General features: G+C 38.5%; 1 protein-coding gene across 5 annotated transcripts in view; it reads right to left on the bottom strand.

The window, feature by feature from the left end:
- The window catches only part of SLC10A7 (solute carrier family 10 member 7), a 140,800-nt gene that overhangs the window by 35,774 nt on the left and 81,297 nt on the right, over positions 1–23,729 (bottom strand). For 3 of the 5 annotated variants that reach the window (XM_041489256.1, XM_041489257.1, XM_041489260.1), the window contains exons 6-7: positions 13,264–13,299; positions 2,283–2,366 (exon numbers count right to left, since the gene is read on the bottom strand). In XM_041489256.1, coding sequence (XP_041345190.1) covers positions 2,283–2,366; positions 13,264–13,299 — 120 coding nt within the window. The remainder of the gene's footprint in view (positions 1–2,282; positions 2,367–13,263; positions 13,300–23,729) is intronic. The other 2 variants (XM_041489258.1, XM_041489259.1) reach the window with 1 other exon arrangement.

Here is a 23,729-nt window from a genome sequence, read left to right as displayed (position 1 = left end):
GACTCCTGCCCATTACTTTTGGATATCCACCTTCAGAATTGGCTTCTATTCATTCCTCTCTGGGCAGGTTGGTTTACCTTTGTACAGCTCTGTCTAATCAAGACAATCACTGTAAAGTACTGGCATTTCTGATCTGTAGCTTTCATTAGCGTTTCTTCTCTATAGTCAAGTGCAGTAACTCCAGAAACAAAGTCTTTATGCTTAGGAGAATCAACTTTTGCTGATCTTTCACTTCCAGAAATTGCTTAAAAGACTTTTAAAGAAGAATCATCCTATTTCTTGTTGAAGTGTGTTTGTAAAAACACAAACTATTAATTTGTCATTGGTTTACACAAGCTTTAAGGTGCTTTATTTTTTCTTTCAGTCTTTATCAGAACTCCTAAATCCCATCTCAGTCAGAATCACAATTCTGATTTTGGTCTTGTGATCACACAGAGCACTTATTTCATATGCCTACTGCTCCATTCATGATACTCAGCCTTATCACTTCTAACAGCTGAAAGAACACCTAACTCCACCAATTAGCTGACATATCAATTTCCTGTAACATCTTTCCAAAGTAACATTCCATTATATATACAGATGAAAGTTCTTGAAATTTTGCCAACACTTTGTCCAGCAATCTACTATCAACTTTGGGGTTATTACATTGCAGCACACATGCTGATACTCCATGGCTATAGGACACTTTATTGCTAAATTGCTGTCGTGCATTTGTTATCTAGAAATGTCCACCTAAGGCTTCCAACTAACAGCTTCCAGTGTTTGGACCTTTCAGAAGAGGATTCAAGTACTTTGCTTGTCTGCTTTTGGTGGACACTTAATTGTGATGAGGTATGAATGCAATACAGAGATAGGTTAATCAGCAACACTTTGTCCTAATTAATAAGGAAGCTCTTTGGCATTTAATTCAAAGCATGAGAGCAGTTCCACAGCCTTCAGGGACACAGAGCTAATGTCCATTTTCCAGATGATATGGTTGCAAGAGGTTACACAGGTACTGATGCTGATGACTACTGTCATGCTTATCATGCTTGTCCCTTTATTAGACTTCAGTGTATGTTTTTAATCAAAAGAGACTTCACCAGGAATTTGTTAAGTTTCAGTACATGCTGATTTTGAAATGTGCAATTATAGTTTGATAAAAGACTGATTGACTGTCCTATGTAGCACAGGCAATGGCAGACATTCTTAACTGCTGCTTAATCTTGTCCAGGGTGCTCCTTTACAGACTCTGCTCTCATTTGCCTGTATTTTAACCATGCCTTCCATTTCAAACTCTGCTTTAGGCTGACAAAATTCAGAAGGTTCCAGCTGAACCCGGAACTCAGTTGGATACTAGAATGAGCTGCAAATCCCACTCACATGCCCTCTGTGCATCCTGAGTGCCTGAGAACAACAAATACTTACAAATAAGTAAAAATTAGACTTGAGGTGTCTTAGTGTCCAAGAGCAGTGACAACAATTATGACAACTTTTGGTCTTAGTATTGTGATTTTCCACCATGACAGGGGAGAAAAAATAACTAATATTAACACTTGTGAACAAACAGGAGACTAGGACACTACAGAGACAAGGATCACAGAAAACCTTATACATGCAATTAGCATTTTTTACATTCAGTTGAAGTTTTCTATCATAAGCCATGGAAAATAAGGCTTTGTGTGAACATATGAACAAAGAGTATAAAATTAACTGTTCATTTCACAAATACCTTCCACCCAGTGTAACATGATAGAGAAATCATGTAAAAATAGTTGGCAGTTGTGCCAGTAAACCCCTTACTGCAAAGCATAAGCAAAATGGCTCGAATAGCCTTAATTTGATGATTTCTTAACTTGTGACTACTTAGCCTTTATATGTTTATTAATGTGGAGTTTTTTTTATTCCTGTAATTATTAGTAGATACTACACAGGGAGGAAGGACTTCCTTCACCCCCAGGCAAAGAGTATGTGACAAAAGGACTGTGTAATATTCTCAAAGCTCATTTGTATGGGGCTGAAATTTCTCACAGCCTGGGCTACCATTTTTCCCACTTTATGTTCAGGAGCTCCCTCCTCGCTCTGCAGCAGCATGTGTTTGTGGTAGTGAGGGACAGATGCTCAATCTCAACAAAGATCAATGTGGCTCCAGGGAGCACTGTAGCATCTTTTCCCTGATATTAGACTTCACTATCCTGAGGCTGTTCCTATGTGGCAGCTTATCAGGTTGCCAGTCTGTCTTTAAGATAGCTCTCTTTATCTTGTTTTTTTAAATAAGAACGTATATTTAAAAGACATACCTGTCCAATAATAAGAGGGACTACAACAGTCATAAACAGCTGCGAGAATATGGATGTAAAAGGCACAGAGGAGGAGGATCCAAGCTACAGAAAAAAAGATAAACCATTAACATTTCACTTTTTCGTAGTATCTGCAAATTTCATGCACAGATATCACACATTAATATGCATTCTATTTTACACATAAAAACTGGAACGATATGCACTGGAAGTAGCTGCACATGTTTAAGAGTTAAGTCACAATAAAACATTTGGTGTTCCACAAAACAGAGCTAAACCAATCTCTGATTATTTTATAACCTAGGGTAGTATTTCCATCAATATTCATTTAATTGAAAACCTGCTACACATATATGCCAAGTAAATTATATAAGCATTTGTAGGATGATAGTCTAAAGAGACAGGGAGTGAATCCTCCTAACTAAACAGTTAGCTTGACTTACTTTACCATTTATGCAAACATCAAACAACAGAAGTCAGTGTAGTTATTTCAATAAATAAATGAAAATAATGAAATAGTGAAGAAAACATTCATATGTTTTATTTCAGTGCTGTCTAAAAAGAGATATACTAGAAGTATAGAACTATTCTTTCATTAAGAAAACTGAACTGACAGTCTTAGTCTTCAAATAGGTGATCTCTCTAACAATAACTGTAAATGCTACAAGTATATTTTTTTTTAAGATGTTGGTAAAAAACAGGAACACACACAGTCAGTAGGGATTTTGGAACCTGCTTCAGAATGTTTAGGAAAATATACAGTATTTTTTACATTCTGACTGGACTTATTTTAGCCTAGGTAATTGGAAAGTTTCCTTTAATGTAATTTCACACCTCTTTAACAGGAATGGAATACACATTAAGAAACATACACTAAGGAGACTGAATAGCATTGTCAGAGCTCCCACAGACAGCCACTTGCTTCACAATGAGGCAAAGGACACAACATTAAGGTTTTCACAGATCCCCTCTATTTTCTATCTTACACTTCACTTTAAAGATTCTCAAAACGACAACAGAATACACCATCTTTTCAGCACCATCTAAATGATGCTGATTTCCTAAAGCATTCTTACAAACATCATTCTCATAAATTATACTTTTCACACTTACCTTCCTTTCCAAGCTACCTTCCTGACAGACAAGGTGATCATGCAATCTACTAACTTTCTATAAGCCTGCCTTGAAAAATCAACACATGGCCATACAAATGGGTTTGGCATAAAACAAGATTCTTCATGAATTTGAAGAACAGAAAAATCAGAAATTTTATATAGTGAAGTACTTTAATTTATGCAGAAATGTACGACTGCACTGCTTTTTTGTACCTGTACATTTGTACATGCACCACTTGAGAAATGGGCAAACACACCTGTGCGGGATGTCTCTGGGCAAACTGAGCTTCTGGCGCAGGCAAATGGCCTCAGATTTCACATGTCCCTTGCTGAACACACTCTGGGTGGAGAGTCTCAGGAGGAACATACAGGATCTGGCTGTTTCCTTTGTGCTACCTGAACTGGCAACATCAGCTAAGACTCAGTCTGAGCACTTAACAAATTACAACAGCTCATTGTCATCGTCACCTCCAGCTTCAATGACGTGGGCACCTGAGGATGATGGTACAGCTGAGAATTTTGGTCTGCAGCTAGGGACTCAGTGAGCCTAAATTCCCCACGGAGACAAGAGGGAGAAGTAAAAGCTTGTATAGGAAGATTCAGATCACCCACAAATACCCAGTGTCTGGCAGTGCAGCCACATTCCCAAGGGACACAGGGCATTCTGAGTGTTTCCCTACAGAGCGCAGACCTCCATCATCCCACTCATCATCTCCTTATTGTTTTAATTCTTGTAAGGAGCTTCTGAAATTTTAAAAAGTTCTTAGTTTTTCAAATTGTATTTGGACTTATTGTTATGTGCTGAGGAGCTAAAAGCATTACTTACTGTGTATTCCAGGAAGCCTTTTCAAGTGAAAGTGAAGATTTTTAAACTTTAAAATCTGCCTGGGCCACAGAGGCGTCAGTCTAAGCAAGCCAGGACACTTGAACAGCTTCACAGAACTACAACACTTTGGCACTGACTCCTGTGCTTTTCTATAAAATGTTGATTGGACTTTGCTCACTACTTTTAAGCTTTATGCTCAGTGGATGCATAATCAGTTTCTAAGTCAAGAATGAAAAACTATTCAACAGGACTCAACAGACTGTTGAAAAAGGCATAGCCTTGGCGGCTTTTTAAAATGCTACTTCAAATGTAGTGTCTTCAAACTGTTGGGAATTTTTAATTATATATACTTTGTGTATATATAAGGATATGTTCTGCTTTGGATGTGGGGCTTTTGGTATTTGTTTTGTTGTGTTTTTTAGATAATTACAAACTGAATTAAAGGGGCTGATACTACATCTTCAAACAGACTTCTAAACTTTGTTTCCTTTCTGTATATTTTGACAATAATTTCAGTGGGCTGCTTTTTATCAAAATCTGTTAGATTATATCTATCAACTCTTGTATTACCTCACCCTTAAATCTATTTCCTGAGAAAGACAGAAGATAAGATATAGGCTGAAGAGAAGGCATGAACTTCTCAATCACACAGAAAATAAAGACAATTTTAAACCAGACTCTGGACATACAGTGGCTAACCACAAAGAAACAAAAATACTAAAGAACCCAAAGCTAATGGAGGCATACTTTGACCAGGGCCTTCTCAACATTTTTAGCATGAAAACTCATCAGGCTCACAGCTCTAAGTGCCCCATGGACTCTCAGACATTGCCTGGGCTCCAGGGTTCCTTTGAACTATCTTTTGGATATGTTGGCCACACTTGTTTTGAGAAAGAGAAGTGAGAATTGAAGAAACAAAAACCTTGATATAATGTTAATCAAACCTTCTTACACACTTACAAAATGCAAATATTCTGTCCAAATGAATAAATAGGACTTCACTCAGGTTTTAGTTGGATCAAGCTAAGTTCTGTGCTCCATTAGCTGTGATTAAAGTTGTTTTCTTTTTTTTTTTTTTTTTTTTTTTTTTTTTTTTTAAGAACTAACTATCTAGATAATGTGCATTGTACAGAAATTAGTATTAGGCTGATTTTATTAGGCTGAAATTATTAGTAGGCTGATTATCTTTGGCTGCCCTCCTTGTTACAATAATCTCTATGCCTAAAAATGAACCTTTCTTCAATGGCAAACAGATGTACTGTAAGAACTGCCACAAAAACATCATACAATCAAACTACTGATTTGTAGCTGAATAAACACCACCACTACCTGACTAGAATGACGTATGGAAGATAAAATGCACCACTTAATGAAAAAGGAATCACAAATTTCATGCCACCATATTGTCCATGCTTCTTTAGGAACATTTTTTAAAGTTTGATATTGTGAAAATATTGTTACACACCATTCCGGATTAGCAGCATTTCAGTTAAAGTTTAGTAATAAGCCAGCCCTTCTTTAATGGACTCACTATTCAAGAAAAGACCCTGAGAATTCTTGATTGGGCAAAGACACTTTTCACTTAAATAATCTGATTGATTTCAGAAGGGTAACTCAGATAGGCAGAAAGATAATTCCAGGCAAATCTTCCCAAACAATTCTGTCACCATGCAGTACTTCAAACCTGACCTGCAGCATTCTTGCTAATTTAGTCCTAGACCTTTCTTCTCAAGAGACTGCCTGTTTTATAAAAATCCAACAAATAATTTAGTGGGTTTCTTTATGAGTTTGTGGTAGAAACACTGGCTTATCCTTAATTAAAAGGCTATATTTAACTGGATATGGTAAAAAAACAAAGAGCAAAACCCAAACTTCCTTGCATAAAAAACAAGACAATTCCATCTCCCAGCCTAGACTGCCTGCACAAGCCAGAGGCTCCATTCTCATCTTTCTGGCTGACCAGGCAGGTATCACCGGGGGTGTTCCCACGTCTACACTGCCATGGACTCAGAAGAAACACATCATCCCAGTCCCACCAAATTACGGCCCAGTGACACATGTGCTGCACACATTGCGTCCACTTCGGAGCAGGCTGTCCTTGGGGGCAGCTTTTACCCTCCCAGTGCTCTCCTGCAATTAATGCGTCCTCAGGTTGTGTCTTTGTGCTCTTCACACACCATCAACCAGCTTCAGCCTCACCAGTTGTTGAGCACAGAGCGAGGCAGGGGTGAAAAGAGGGCAGAACTGATGGGGAGGGGCACTACTGGCTGCTCTTTTACACAAGATATTCAGTTTTAAGCTTTTCTTTTCTACATTCTGGTGGAAGGGTCTGGCTACTCTGACACCCCCTTTAAATTTTGCATTCAATGCTGTATTGTCACCGCTTCTGGTTCCCCTCATCCAGCCCAGCTCCAGCTGCCTCAGAGGCCTGTCTGGAGCACCCCATGCCTCAATCCCTTTACATCCTGTTGGGGATGGCAGGCCCATTACAGAAAGGCCACAGAATGCAATGCACTTCTGGAAAAGAGGTGGATGGCATCCAGTTTAGTGATGAAGGGCAATGAACAAGAGTTAGCAGCTGAACAAAGCCCTCTCTTGCTTTGGACTCCTTCCAGAGCCCTTATCCTGGCAGCATGTTACAGTACAGCAGGAAAATAACCACATCTCCCTCAGAAACCCAGGAATGGAACTGCTGTGATGGGAACTGCCATGGGCAGTATTGATGCTGGGGCTCTGGGAAGCAGGGAGCACTTGGAAGAGCACTGATGTGCTCCTGTGAGTTCCACAGAGCCCAGCTCCAGATTTCAGGCAGGAGGTCAAAAGAGGTGATTCCCACATAACATCCAAGCAGAGCTGACAGGTCACTGGGGTGTCCTCCCCACCCCACTCTTTACAGGCAGTCACACACACAGCATTTGGACATCTAGGAAAGGCAAAGAAGCCATGCAAGACATGCCAGCTCCCAGCCACTGACCCACAGTCATTGACTGGTACTGAAATAATCCACCTGGAACGGGTGGAAGGGAAGGGGAGGCATACCACCGAGAATAGAGTTTCTATAGGACATGTTTAAATTTAAAAATAAAGGTTTTCATTACACCTGTCAAAAACTGCAAATTGTCTCTTGCCTCAGAAAGGGGCAAACAAAGATGGCATCCAATGCTTTGGCAGTCATGTATTCCAACAAAGAGATCTTTCACTATTATTCTTAAAAACCAAACTTAAATCCCCCAGTTCTGCTAAATAACTAGATATATTTTGCAAATTCTTGCATATTCTATATGCTTGTGTGGCTGTGGGAGTTGACTTGGCACAAATGAAAAAGTATCTATTTGTCTACATATATCCTCCAGTTCTGTTGCCAAATAAAAAAAATAAACAATAAAAATCAAAGTTTTGCATTCAGAAGTATGGAGAAACAAAAGCTGACTATCTTGATTTTTTTTTTTTTCCTGGGTTGGGCAATGAGACTGTATATTTTGGGTTTCCCTTGTTAAAGTGACCACAGATGCCTAATCCCCTTTGGGCTCCCCTATGACACATTAAATAGCAAGCCAATCCAAACACACCTGTAGATTTTAAAGCCATTTATAGAGCTGTAAAAATAACCATAGGTATTCTTCATCTGAAATACACCAGAGCTACTCTTCCACTTAACTGTGGTGCAATGATCTGGAGGGTTAATATACAGAAACAAGATCAAGTTTACAACCCAGAAACACCTAAATGGGAATTAGATTAATAGCCTTGGAGAGCAGGGACTTAAATGACTAGCATCCAAAAATTCTGCTGCAAACAAGGGCCTGACTAGCTGGAAAGACATAGATTAGTCAAGACAGGGTAGTTAAGAACTATGAATATTATTTATCCATGAAAAAGAGAACTGTGATGTAGCAGAAGAAATAAATCAGTCGAGGTAGGGGATACTGGAGACGTTGCACGAGGCCTGGATAAGCCCTTGGTGAAGCAAATTGCGCAGCTGTGCAGGATTTGTATTACCTGGGCTGAAGAAGGAATTCAAACTGGAGCACGTGCACAAAACACCTCGGATTAAGGGATTTGTTTTATGAATTTAAAGATTAGAAATGCATGGCTTGTTTAGCCTAGCTGAGTGAAGACTGGCAAAGAGAAAGAGCCAGGGTGATACATTTCAGAGAAGTGCTATTCAGATGTATAACACGGGCAACAAAGACAAATGGATTACACAGCTTTAACCAGTACTTACTGGAAATTAGTTTTCTGTTCATCAGACACAAGTTTCTAGTACCTCAAGGGTGGAAGGAGAGCAAAAATCCTTATGTTTAGGTTGGCTCATGCTTAGTTCTGAGGTGAATGCAGGAAAAGAGGTGGATTGGGTAAGTCAGAATGGGATTCCCCTAATAGCCTGGTTCTATGACCCTGTTAAAGATGTGTGGTTAACTTCTGCCCATGTTGGAGCAGGTTGTGCACTCAAAAGGCCCCCCCTAGTTTTACATAGATGAAAATCTCAAAGCAGTGACACTTAGAAAAGCACCTAGAAAAACATACAGTATTTTGTGTGTGAGTCAGGAACAAGGAGGGCTCATATTATTCTCTGTTACTTGTTCCCATTTAAATAACAAAGCCATAAAAGGTGCATGTGAAAAAAAGCAATAAAATGATTAAGTAAATATTTCACAGCAGTCACTGAAAAGTTCCAGTTAATTGTAAAGAATTTGGATTAGATCAGAGAATTCGGTTTTCCCAATGATTAAAGAAGAAAGGAAACAGTGAGGTAAATAACCAGGTAGAAATAATGATGCACTTTAAATCTTCCACATGAATAAGTTGATCTGTTAATAGCTAATGCACTGTGCTGCTCCCCCTCCCTTCCCCCGCACTGTAATCAGCCTTTTGTCACATACCAGTGAAATCCATTAGCTGCAACTTCCTTATCAACTTCCAAGGCTCTTCAGCTACTAAGATATTTGCATATTTAACGATTCATTTGACTGGTATCAGCTCTCATTTACCAAGTGCTTGAGAAGAAAAACAAGGCATAGTGTGTAGAAGTCCTGTTTAAAAACAAAAAAGCACTGACAGCTCCTTTCAATAAACAGATTTATCTGAATTAATGTTATTGGAGTAGACTTGGTAAAAATCTGAGAAGTATCAACAACTTTTGGACCCATATTTTAATTTAAAGATTGTGAATACAAGGGAAAGCTCTTCAGCATTTAAATCAGTTTCGAATTTCACTCACTTTATTTCACTTTTCTCTGTGCTACTTGCACCAAATTTCTTTCACTTGTCTACTCCTGAATTATTTCAGTAGTGTTACTTTCTAGTACTTATGACATCACCACTACAACACCAACATAAAAATTAAGAAATCAAGAACAGGAGCAAGCTGATAAAGCCTAGGAAAGATTCTGTTTTGACACAAATGTCCTGGTAGTTTTATTGGCAAAGGAGCTAATGGGGGAGTAATGTCTGACAGTCACACAGAGGGTTTGCCAAGTGTATCTTTAAAATACACATGAATTTTGTATCGGGTCTTTAACTGTTATGCAGGCATGCTTCTGAAGAATGTGAAGTATATAAAAATGTAAAATATTGACTTATAGCTAACATTTTTTGATGGCTTTCAATAGAAGTATATAGATTCACACACTTAAGACTTCTCCTACTTTGATAACTAACCTTGGAGAAAACAAAACTTCTTTTTCTGCTTTAAAAACTTTCATGATCGATCTGTTACACTCTAAGTGCAAAGTGACAAGAGGGAGATAGACAGCCTCACTCTCTGAATGCTTTGGTACACAGCCTCCTAATCATTGCTAATGAAGCATTGCAGAATGCTGCAAAGAAATATCAAACATGCTAACTTGAAACTGATTTGACTTGCTTTGTCTCTGCTCACTACATATATGAGCTCCAGTTATATACAGTTTATGGGACATTGGCCATTTGTAAAATCTTTGCTGGGAATATGGCATATTAACTGTTAATAACAATGGTTAACATGAGGATGATGATATTGCTGATTAACATATCTGGGAAGAAAGATTTAATAGCTTCTTATTAAGCAAAATGTTAATCAGAGGTATCTGTGACAAAGTCAGATATTCTTTATGAAGTTTAGTTAAGCATCCTCATACAGTCCAGTAATTACAGGCACAGTATTTAAGGCTTCATTAAATTAATCTGAACCTCTTAGAATGTTAATTTTGAGTAAGCTTTACACCAGAAGTTTCACAGCTGAAATGTACTTTTCAGAAATGTAACTGACTTCCTCTTCAACACTATTCACTTAAGATGATAAATTATTTGCATTAAATGCATTATTTATTATAGCTTCAACATGCCTTTATCAATGTTGTCTTGAGAATTTATATTTACATTACTGGGCAATTATGAACAAAAAGACAGCTCAGAACATTATATTCTCTGGTGCACACAGGGCAAAATATAAACAACTGCTACCTCAGGTTAAGCTATATAACAAAAACAAGCTAATAGACAACAATGTATTTTATTTCTGGCAGCACTAAAGGTATTTTATGCACTGTACACAGTGAGAACAACAAATATGAACACCAATGCCACAGAGCATTCAGACTATCATAGCACAACTTGATGGAAGAGTTAATGCTCACGGGTACCAGATTCAGGAACTAAAATTCATTGATGATCTTGACTTGAAAGGCCCATGAACAGCATTCAGCAGCTCAGCTCAATTATTGTAGATGTAAATAGAATTCTTATTTTGAAAGTTGAAAATTCCATCCTGTATTTATTAGGCATCAAGGCTAAGTTGCATGACTAAACTGCTGAATGGCTCAGAGGAAAAAACCAGGACTTTTCTAGTCTGTGTTTCTCACTCCACAGTACCACATGAAATGATGAAGCTGCAGGTTGTAAGCAAGCATACAGAAACATGTGAACTGTGTGCTTGATTCCACCACTATGTGTTCACCAGGCCAGATGCATCAAGGAAACTCAGAGGAAAACCAGAGAGGTTCACATGAAAACAGGGTTTCAGCAGTCCAAACCACATACTGTCACAGGACATGGGAACTCAGGTTGTGCATGTTCAGCTGTCCTAAATACCTATAAACTGAACCTTTAGCAGGACTGACCAGAATACTGCTCTTCATCTGTGAAACCCTCAACAAAGACCTCAAGAAGTTTTAAATATTTACATAGCACAAGAGAAGTCTTCAAGTTTTGGGCTCTGTGACAAAAACCCACAGTTCTTGTAACTCCCCTCATCCCCAGAGTAGTTTATCATAGTTTATCACTCTGATGACAAAGCAATTCATGAGTGTACCTTCCTCAAGAATAACAAGTCCAAGTGATGTTACAAACCACCCAATAATTAATGGGAATTTTACACACTTATCATACAAGTGTTACCAGGGCTGGTAGGAAGAACAGAGACATAATTTGCCTTCCTATTTTTGTACACATGAAGTTTTACCACCTCCTCTGAGAAGTAATAGTGAAAAATGCAATTTATGGGGCAGAATATTTTGTTATCTGCCTATAAAGACACCAAAGAAAAGAACTTGATCTGGCCTGAAAATATATACAGATCTTTCCTTAACATCTCAGTTTCTGCAGAAAATACCCATTTTGACTATTCAATGCATCAAACTCAGTGAGGTAAAACACAGGGAAAGCTACCAGTGAGCAAAAGTAAAAAGAGCTGAAGTTTCACTTGGAAACACGGGCACAGGTCTCTGAATGAATGCCTATGGAAGAAACACTTTCTACATACAAGAGAGAAGAGGATTGGAAAACAGTGAGGCAGACCATCAACATATGAATCAACATATTCAGTGCAAGAATAACAAAACAACTGTCTTTTTTTAAAGGAAAGTAATCTGTTTCAACCCTCAGTACGTCTATGGTCCCAGGTGTACTGAGAAAGTTTTGCTGGTGTTTATCAAAATATACAGTATGGTCAAAGCAGTTTGTGTGTAAACACAGCTACATCAGTGAATTACAATTTGTTCTAGTAAAATAAAACTCTTCCCACACAGTTATTCTGAGGCAGTAGTTGATGTTACAGCCACTCTCACAGTACTATTTATCCCAGTTTATACAGCTATATTTGTATATAGCTCATATGTTGCTTAAGCATCCCTGCTATAAACAGTGCACCCCTTGCATGCCACTTACAAATTGTTTCAGACCAACTTCCCATTTCCCCTTCTTTCCAGTGTGCTGACTTACAAACAAAGCCATCGGTAAGACAAACATAAAAGAAAATGTATGTCTTCCTTGAAATTCTTGAAGTGCTTCAGCCTATGCTCCCTGCTCTTCACAAAGCCACAGCTCTCAGCAGCTTGCACCACACCACACCAGCTATGCCAGCAAATCCTCGAGCACCAAGAATTTCTGTCTGACCAGGGATTTACTAAACACCACCACACACCTGCAAAAGCCTCCCCATTGTATGCTAATATCCATGCCTTTAGAAAACATGAAGATAAAGCTTGGTCTCCTCCCTTGCTCTCCACCACAAGCTGCCAGGATCCAAGGCCCTCACTGAAGGGTAACAATTGAACTAGCAGGAAGGAAGCAGCATTACATTTAGTGATGCACAGGGGCTCCAGTAATCCGTCTTGTCTCTACCACAAAAATACCATGGGCTTAGTTGCCCAAAAGCAAGGCTCTGTTTATCTGAGTAGTGCTTTTCCAGTTGTTCTCATCCACTTCAGATCAGTGCAATCCTGTCCAGCGCCTGCAAATGAAAGCTCTCCAAGAGCTCTCCTAACCAAGTTACCTCCTTACCTGGCAAGTGTTTATATTTTACTCAGCCTGACTAACAGCATATGATTTTACACTTCTGTAAGAGCAACAGCTTTTGGTCATAGAATGAAGTGTAGGTGGTGCTTGCATACACTATGATACATTTTGATGGCCTTCCTGGGAGGCAGCTAATTTCAAATATTCACCAGAAAAATCTTCTTCATTATTTATGCATTGTGTATCTTAAACTTGTATCTTAAACATAATGTCTATTAGGTGCAAGATTACCCAGTAAAAGATATATTAATATCACGATACTTACAAAAAGCAAAAGCAGAAGTGGAGTTATAACAATGCCCTGTAAGAAACAAACAAAAACAGTGTGTTAGTCAGGGAGGCAGAAAAATCTTTACTTTCTTAGCTTAGTACATGGAAATACACAAGCATCATTTAACATCACAGAAATTAAGTAACAAGCTCAACTTTACTCTTCACTGAGCATGTTCTTTAACATGTATGCAGCAATCATTTTATAAACTATACTCAGTACCAAGTACCTTTTTTACCTTTTTGCATCTAAGTCCCTCTGTTCTAAAATATACAGATATATATTCTGATATACAGAAATATGGATCATTTATTTAAAAAAAAAACCAAAACCAAAAACATATTAAAGCTCTCCCCTTAGTGTGCTGTATCTTAACTTCACTAAGCAGCTCCTCCTTAGGGAAAGACTTGATCAAGTCCCATGGCACCCAGTCCCAGGTCCTCTTCTGAGCAGAAGCTGCATCAACTGTGATGAATTAGGTGTTGTGACTGTGTAATGTAAGCAGATATTCCCCAAGGAAATGAGCTGAGATCTCAAAACTCATTTCACTTGATTAGACTTCATGTCTCACTGGTAGAAGGCAAGTCTTTCATCTAATTTAATCACACAGGACCACCTCAGCTTTCCACATCCCCCAGGCAGATGCAAGCAAAAAGATTTGTTGTCTTCACTGACAAGGAACAGGTTTAAAGCTGATGATTGGACAAAATAGAGGATTTTAAGTTTCATGAAAGCAAATCTTAGAATGAGTTGTTTGGGTTGGGAGTTAACATGACATGCATCACTTTCATAGCTGCAAACAGCAATTCCCCATCATCCTTCCATCTGACTTCAATATTTTATTATTGCTCAATAAAGTGATTCCATCATTGACTGCATGCTAATTCACAGAGCTGGCCCAGAACTTCTCTAGGCCAGGACTATTCTTCATCCACATAGGTCACGAGAATAGCCAGCTTTTCAGCTATTCACAAACTTTATTTTTTAAAAAAAATTTTGGACAAAGGTCCAAAACACACCACATTTATCTGAAAGGGTGCTTACTTTACATTTTATTTAGCTACAAGTGAAAAACAACTGAACAAAAAAACCCAGCTGTTCCCTACTTTTCACTTAACCTTGAGTAACATGGCTTTACTTCAATCTCTTGGAAGAAAATATAAGAAACACCTGAAAAAACTAGTTTTGTATTTGCTTTCTGGGTCTACAAAAAAATCACAGATTCAGACAGACTATCAGCCACAGAGAGTTCCCATTATGTTCCTAAAACAAAATGCAACAAATAAATGCCACAAATTATAGCAGACAGGAAGGATCAAGAAGGCAACAGTCAAGCTGTGCAACCTGAAGCCTCTGCAGAATTTAAAAACATATTTCAAAATAAATAATATATGCCATATCTGACTGCCCCACAGCCCAGATATCCACAATAATTTATCTTTTTGCAAATATGACAATTGAGATAGATCATAAAAGACTGAAAAGAGAAGTAGAAGCAGTAAGAATTGCTTCAGGGAGTCACTCACTATTTACAGGAGGTCTAGACCAAAATGCAGATAACAGATATGAAGAAATATAGGTGTTCAAGTACAGCAGCTGGAGAGGAAGAAACAAAAGTTGGGGAAGGGAGGAGGCATCAAGGGCTGAACTGACACTTGCATACAGCAGAATCTGTGAGGAAGAACTGACTGCAAGATCTGTGTAATGCAGGGACAACCCAGTCACTGCATCTGTGACCAAACTCCAGCTTTTAGGGATGGCTGCTACGAGTGCCTGAGCCAGACCTTGCCCTTCCTCCCCTTTCCCCACTGACAGCTACGCTGCACACCTCAAATGCTACCAGACATTACCAAGTGCCTGAGTGTTCCCTTAGCCTCCTCTAATTTTTGGATGGCAGAACACCACTGCAGCAGGGTTCCACCTTCAGGCTTTTGCACAAGTGAGGAGGAGCATGGATGGAGCAGGAAGTGATCTGAAAGCATCCCATACTCCTGCTGAGCACTGAGTGCAGGGAGAAGAGAGCACAGTGCCAGCCTGAGAGCACAGCCAGCTCTCCTCTGAACCTGAACAAACTCATTGATTCAGCACCATTAGCTATTTCTTACGTGCTTCATGCCTCAGTGTGGTTTTATATGTTACTAAAAAAAAAAAGCAAAGGTAAAAAACCAAATCAAACCAAACCAACCTTTCTCTCTATCTTGTTGATAAATCAAGATTGTGCCCTTCCTCCTTGGGATGGGAGCTGTGACCTGCTGTTTAATTACTTCAGAAGCTTGCTGATATTAACACAGTGGGCAACAGCCACTGCTAATTCAAAGCATGTGCCACAAAAGGAAACTGCACTTCTGTAGCAGTAACACTTCTTGTAATTCTCTAAGTGGAGAGCAAGAGAATCCTCCTATACATCATAAAGAGATTCCTGAATGAGCATGCTGAAAATCTAGCATTCAAAAGGTCAATTTTAGCAATTTGTTATTAAATTTTGCTATTAAACCTGGTGATCTTAATAATCAGAAGTGGGTTTCCTGTTGCCTCACCACAGAAGGTTGAACTTTTCCATTTGCAACACACACACGATTCCCTGGGAAGCTAAATAATTACCTGACAGAACAGACAAGTTCATATTCAAAAATAGATGCTGTTGCTGAATCAGAGTAATTTGATGTTAATGTTTTATTTTGATAAGGAGTGCCAGTTTGAAAAACCATAGGGTTTAAATGAAAACCAAAGGGTTTTTTTTCTTCAGTCAGTAGTGCAGTGGTGGCTGATGGATTACAGGGGCAAGCAAAGCACGATTTATTCAGGGAGGGAACCTCTCTTACCCAACCAACTGATGGAACTCCTGAAGAACAGACTTTGGGGATGTAAAGCCTATCTATAGGTTAACCTGAAAACACTGATGTGCTTTAATGAACTGAAGCCCCTCTCTTCAGGTTCCTGCCCCGGATATGAAGAAGGGCTTACCTGACCATGGTGTATGTGTCTAACAAAAGGCATTACCTCTCCCTGCACACAGCACCTAGCTTGGACATGTTACCTCTTCATTAGGAACATGCTCCTCAATGTGCTCCTGAGCACTATGTGATGCATCTCAATTCATATCCACTAAAGAATAATAAATAGAGCACTTTGAGTCTAAAGCCTACTGACAGAAAATACAGGAGACAATTTACATTTTGAAGGTAAAGCCCAAAGTCTGATTCACTAAGAATAAAGAAAATGTGGAAGAAAACAGTTATTCCAGAGCCCAGCTCACTCAACAGCAGAGGCTTCACAAAGATGAGAATATTCTGACACTGGTACTGCAGCTGCTTTCTAAGATTGCCACTGGCTGAGAAGCACAAAGGAAGCTAAAAATTAAAATAAGTATGACCATTTCTAAGTCCATTGGACACTGAGACCATCAGAGAAGAAAATGGAACTAAATTTGACAACGCTCTTCCCTGCCTTGCTTTTCAAGCAAGTGCTGTCAAGTACATAGCGTATGGAGATAAACAGATTGTAGATTAGCACTTCCAGCAAAAGCTGAGCATCTGCCCCTGAGAATGCAAGGTCATTACACAGTTTTAGCATCTTCAAAGTTCGGGTGGAGTGTTAGGCTTCCCAACTGCTGCCCACAATGGAGTCAAAGTTGTAAAGTGACTGCCGTTTGCTATCTGCAGAAAAACTTTCAAGAAATCCATTTACACCTCTGATGTGAAAGACTGACTGAATATATTTCAATGATTTTAGTGGAAAGGGCACGAAAAAAATCTCAGCCTGACATGAGACACTGGTACAACATAGGAGTCTGAAGAGTCAGATACTTGGAAACATCTCCCCACAGTAAAGATCATGAAACAGATTTTATTTAAGACAGTTTAAATACGGGTTTGTGTGCGCAAGCATGTACATAAACATACATGTAAACAGCAAGGATGTACTTGTAGATCCATTTAATTGTTATTTGCTTTGACTAGATAAAGTTGCTAAGGGGTTTTCTATAGGTTTCATCCAGTAGAGCCTTGCTGTAGAGCAGGTATTAAGAGGTGTTTATCCTCCAAAAGAATATATAAAATCAATACATGGAATTGGCTGCCAAATCAGACAGGGAAGGGAAGTCACCTAATGAATTTGAAACTATGGTGGCAAATCATTAAGAAAGAAATTATGCAAATAGGAAGAGGGAGGTGGGCACAGATCCAGAGGGACACATGGTAGAAGACAAGTAAGGATTATTGTAATGAGGCATGAAATACATGTGAACTTTCCTTAGTTTCCTTTACCCACAAATTTCCCATGCAATTTTTCATCATTCTTACAGGTCATCAGTACGACACGCATGTGGCAACTGCTAGTGAGAAAAACCTCAGCCAAAGTCATGTCTGATTTGCCTAAAGGACCAGGGCTCGAAAGGAAAAAAAGGGGTTTGTAATCAAGGCCCTGAACCAATGTGTATTTTCTGAAATCTATTACCTACTCGTGCTTAATGCTACAGAGGTTCCTGAATGCTCCATCAGAGCAGGACACAAAACAAGCAGAAGGGTAAGCAGGGTTACATCAAAACTTACAGGGCAGCATTTCCATGCTACAGATAGGGTAAGGTGTGAGAGAAAAGCTTATCAACACTGGATAATTTCATCAGAGACAAGCATAAATGAGAAATGAAACTCAGTCTATTTCTGTGTACCACAGTATTTCTCAAATTTTTGAAGTATTTATTTCAAGAGTTTCTGACACTTTTAGAAAAAAAAAAAAAGATTAATCAAAATAAAGAGAAGCTCAGTTGGTTAGAATATGGAGTTATTAACATCAAAATCCCCAGCCTGCACATGCCACCTCACCACCCAACAAACAAATACAAAAATTTTCCAAACACAAAACCATAGTTTTTATGATTACAATGAGAGTGAAACTTTATGTCAAAATATGTGTTATTTCTATTTCTTATGTCTTTTTTCCCCCCTTGATTTTGTGTGTGGAAGTGTGGTTTCAAATTTTTTTTTCCTTTATTTTTAATAAGCTTGCAAACAACTTTATAATGTTTCACATTTTAAAAAAAAGAACCCTGCCTCTAGAAAAATGCTTCTAGGTCTGAATTAGGCATGTTTGTGAGCAACAGGACAGCTAATACTGAAGTTCTGAGAGAATACAGATATTCTCTTTAAAAAAATCACAAAAGAAAGAAAGTGGGCACTCCTAAAGATGGAAAAACTGATTGTTCAGTTTTTTCACTAACATGACAGAAATGGCAAAGAGCACAGCAGCACTCAGAGCCAACTCTCAGTCTGTTGAAATCAAGGAGCACCAGACTCCCACTATCCTCACCCTTCAGACTGGTCACAACTCCACAGTTCAACTTCACAGCATCACCCCTGAGTAAATACACTGTTTATTACCTGTGATACCACATTATTCATCATCTCAAATAAACTGATTAAAAGTGTACTCCCATGTCATACTGTTTTGCAGTAATCTGAACTTTAGATATCATATACAGAATGATTCTATCTGCTAAAACAAGGCCTTCACACACCAAAATTCTTAGCAATTAGCTGTCTTCTTCCTTTTTCCTCCTGTCCCCACATTGCTTTAGAACTATGCAGAACCTCTTGACAGACACCACAGATCAAGAAAAAAACCCCTATGCTAAATAGACACACTTGGTTCCAAACCAGAAGGGCAAAACCCACTAAAAGTCGAGTTTTGTTGTGAAACCACAAGTAGACACTGGATGCAGAAGTGGCATAACAGAAAAGGGCCTGTAAAATTCACAGCTGTCTGTAGAGGCAACTGTGAATTTTACATATCTCAGTTTTTAAGTACTAAGTCATTTGAGGATGAAGATTTCAAGTTTGTAACTGAAATTATCCCAAAAACATTTCAGTGCCTTAGTATTTGGATCCAGTGGCTGCAGGAACCTCCTTGAGACACTATCTTTTTATAGGTTCTTTAAATAGCTTTTAATATTTTTGTAAGCATGGCTATACAATCTTTGTTGTTCATTTGACTTAAAGATGGCAGCAGAGATGATAAATTTCTGTTGATTGAGATGTTGAAATTGATTTTCACAATAAAACATGTTTGCCCCCTGTTTCTAACTTTGTCCCCATGTAAATGACATAAATGTTTGAACTTATCTCTTACAATCTCAGAGATTAAATTACAGCTTTCTAATATTCTTGTAATTTCAGTAATTTCCCCAAGATGCAACTTGTGTCCCTGTGTTGCTCCCCCATGAACATCACAAAAGCTCCTGGTGTCAAATAACCATTTGCCTTTTGTTTTCAATTCAATTATTTTCAAAACAATTTCGAGTGTAAAACATCCCTTTTCTGTCAACAACTCTAATGACATTGTTGGTTCTGAGAAGGCTTATACAACTGCAATTATTCAATATAAAATATGTAATTAAGCTCTTTGTCTTGTTCTATATGAAATGACTATTCTGAAAGCTGGGGAGAACAAAGGCTTATGAACTGATGCTTTTTAGGATACTTAATACACCCATTCTCCCCATAATAAATAATAGGAAAATCTGAAAAGATATGGAAAAGACTATGGAGTTAAATTCATGCAGTTTTGGTAAAATGATAAATATCTTACTCTACCAAGACAACAAACTACAATATGAAATCAAAAATACATAAATTCTATGTAACCCTAATTCAACTATAATTAGACATAAACACCACAGCAATAGCTGTAACTCATCTAATTAGGCCAATATTAGATTTTAATAACAAAACTGTGAAATTAGAAGCACTATGTCAAAATGGCTTTTGATTTATCAGTGGGGGCAAAATAAACCAGATTTCATATCAGCTATGAGATTATGCAGAGAACTTTGTCAGCTGTTCCAGACATTGCACCACCTTTGTTCTATTATATTAATCTAGTGCCCCCAGTTGTAGGAATGGACTTTAATTTTGAAAAAAAAAAAAAAAAAAAAAAAAGAACGATGAGGTGATATTAAAAACCTTACCAGCATCAGATAACAGCAGAAATCACAAGAATTTCTGGTATTTATTAATAATTACTATTTGCAGATGTTCCTCTTGCCTACATTTTATACAAGCATGAAAAAATGGAATCAAAGGAATGTGAGCAGCCAGAGTTCAGTCCTTTCAACAAAACAGATCAGAGAAACAAGAAATGCCGTGATCTGAACTTCCAGCAGTAACACTACCACACTTGTCACAGATGAAGTGTAAAGAATAAAACCAAAAGGAGAGAGCTTTTTTTTTTTTTTTTCAGTAAGGTTGAGGGGGGAGTTTCTGGTATCAGATTGAGTGTTAAGCCAAAAATAAGAGCATTTTAGAAAGGTAAAACTAGAGATAAGCCAGTTTGCCTGGCATTCCCAGCAGAGGGCATCTTAAACACATTAGAAATGTATTTCTTACACAGCAACAGAATAGTTCAGAACACAGCATTCAGGACCCTGAAGTTTTAAAGCACCTAGGAAAACTTCTTGGTGCTTCACAGGTAATACAGGAGTAATATCTGAAATGATGCACAAAATACAACACAAGTCTCAATCAGAGGTGGAAATGACCACTTCCATCAAATGACCTGAAACCACCAGTTAGGTGGGAGCTGGCTGGCAGGTGTGGAATAGCTTCTACAACAGATGGGATCCTGGGTGCTGCTTCTGGCCACACTTTGCAAGTGCTGCAACCTCTCTGCAGCAGCTCCACAGCTCTGTGTGTGACCAAGGAGGTTCCAGGGGGCCTTTACTCACATTTCTGGAATAGGATCAAGCCATATCCACCACACTTGTAACACCTTCCTGCAATTTTTTCTTGCCTCTCTCTTATACAATGCATTTAACTCAGCTGTCTTGTTGCTATCTTCAGTGAGTTCAAGGATACTGTCCAGCCTGCTGGAACTACATTTTCCTCTTCCCATTTTCTCTTCAGCTGATTTTGCTGACCATCACTCCTGGCCTCAAGACTTTATTCCTCTCCTTTACTTTCCACCCCAATGGAGCCTTTTAAAACTTCATCCTATGCAAATATTTTTTTCTGATTCCAGCTGATTGAACCACTGTCTGTTCCTACTCAAATAAATTTCACATGGGGTGTCTGCAGAGAACAAGCTCACTAAGGTTCTGTATGTCAGGATAGAGGTTTATACACTGGCATTAAGTGGACCTTGGTTAGAGGAGACATAAAAGTCAGAAAGGAACTTTTCAATCATACACACCAATATTCTTTTCAGAGTGACCCCTTTGTCTTTGCAAAAATCACTTGGACACTGTAATCCTGTAATTTCTACCACTGCAGGCAGGTTCCACAGCATATGAGCATGACCTCAGTGGGACTGAGGAGGAAAGGCACAGAGCTTGTAGGTTTAGGGTGTCTGTAGCTGTAAGTACAACCCTTCCTTGAAAAAGGGTTTAAGATATAATAAGCATATAATAAACATAATCACATATGTTGGGGTGTACTTTCAGTGCAAAGTATATTAGTGCAGTGTTAAGGATGCACCACTATTTCTCCTTTATTTTGTACAGAGAAATAAAAATGCAGTAGAAGTAACAAATATGTTTCACGAGAAAAGGTAAATTTTAACCAAATTTTAAAGTCTGTTTTCTTGAAGAAGAAAGTTAAAAATAATCTAAATTTCCCCTGTATTTGGATCTATGCCAAGTCACAGGCAAATCTTAATTTAAATTACTAAGAAGCCACTCCCAGCAAAGCATGCCAGCCTGAGCACCTCTGCTCCCTCAAAGCCATGTGGCACTAGGACAGCATGGCACTAGATGGTGCTGTGGGACCTTCCAGGGAAAACAATCTCCTCATAAAACAGAAGTTCTTGTATTGTTCAATTTGCCAGAGAGTTGATTCTGTATTTTGAGACACACTGAAGAGTACTAAGTCTCAACAAAAGAAACCAGAGCCACAGAAATGGATGGAAGACACTAAGTAAACATTCTGCTTTGACTGACACTGCTTTTTGGAGTAGCTAAGTGCCACTGTTCCGCTGGAAGGCTTCTTGCCTCTCCTTCCCAAAGGAAAAGGATGCAGTTTTTATGCTCTACACCAGCCTTGCTTTAAAGGGTTCTACATATAAAACAGAATTGAAACAGTCCCAGGTCACAGCTCCAACAGGCAAGGTCCTCACAAGACTATCATTCTTTGGGACTGGACCTCACCATCCTTTAACAGACACCATTTTATTCCAGTCAATGTTTAAAAAGTTATTTTGACATAATAAGCTTTGAATCAATGAAACTTTGAATGAACTAATCTGTGCATTTACTTTCCTGCCATGATGATCAGTTGTGTAAAAAAAGCCAGCAGCATAAAGGAATGATTATAGAAACCTGAGAGAAAAGCTATGGCAAATTCTAGAGAAATGAGCAGTTTTAAGCTGTTATCAAAATTGATTCTACCTATTTCTTTCTATAGCTTGTTATGTAATTGAAAACTATTCAAGTAGAACAGGTTCTGTATAAAGACACCACCAATATATAAAGCAAAGCTCATTTTGTTAACACAAACACTATGTTTAAATAAACTCTGATCTCCTTCATTCTTCTTCAAGCCAAGAACCTCAAACAGTGCAACTATAAACACTGTAAAGACCCTCCTTGACATATGCAAGAAAAGAAAACTTTATACAATGGGCAGAAGCATTGTTACAATAAAAACCCATAAGGGTTAATTACACATCAGTAGTAGTAAAAGACTTCCTTAGCATTGCAAAGGTCTCTTGGTGACCTGCTATTCAGAAATACCTCCTAAAACGTATCACTCAAGTGCTGGCATAATTCTCCACTCCTGCAAAAGATGGATTTTATCTGCAGTATCCATGAAATGAGATTCTACCCCCCTCACCAAACCCCTCAAATCAAACCAACAGCATAGTTTGTCTGTAATTACTGTTATGAATTAGATAGGTTACACTGGCTTTATCAGAGGAAATGTCTCATCAGCCAAAGTGCTACCTGCACTCTGTAAGGTGAGAAATGCCCTCCAAATCCCCCAGGATCCTTCAAGATCATTTCCAAGTCTGTTGGAAAGTTAAGCTATTATCAATTAGTTTGAGAGCAAGCTCACTGATACATTCCCTTTTTTATCTTTAGTATAAGTGCCCTGAATTGTTTTAATAAAATGTATGACAAATCTCATTTAATCTGTTTCCACTGTTATTCTCAGGTAGGATTTCCACTCAGCACCGAGTATTTCCAAGGCCAAACCCAACCCAAATGCACAGAAGCCCATGCATAGACACAAACCCCCCAAACCCAGCCCCCAATATGGTAATCTATGTTGCTTGTGTTCTGTGCTGCCTGCCAGGCCCCAAGTCATCAATAATGAATAGAAATGTACAGCTACAGCAGTAGCCTGTGTCATGGGCTTGTCAGGGATTTTTGAAAAGGAACAAAAACACAGGTCTGCCATTTGATTGTGTCTTCTTCTGCAAATGCAGGAAGGGCAAAGCAAGGGGGTGTTTAAAAAGGGGTAATATGATTA

This window comes from Pyrgilauda ruficollis, unplaced genomic scaffold (genome assembly GCF_017590135.1).
Source record: "Pyrgilauda ruficollis isolate IOZ18807 unplaced genomic scaffold, ASM1759013v1 scaffold91, whole genome shotgun sequence".
Classification (NCBI taxonomy): Eukaryota; Metazoa; Chordata; class Aves; order Passeriformes; family Passeridae; genus Pyrgilauda; species Pyrgilauda ruficollis.
The sequence above is the reverse complement of the archived record's forward strand: the minus strand, read 5'-3'. Positions and strand labels throughout refer to the sequence as shown.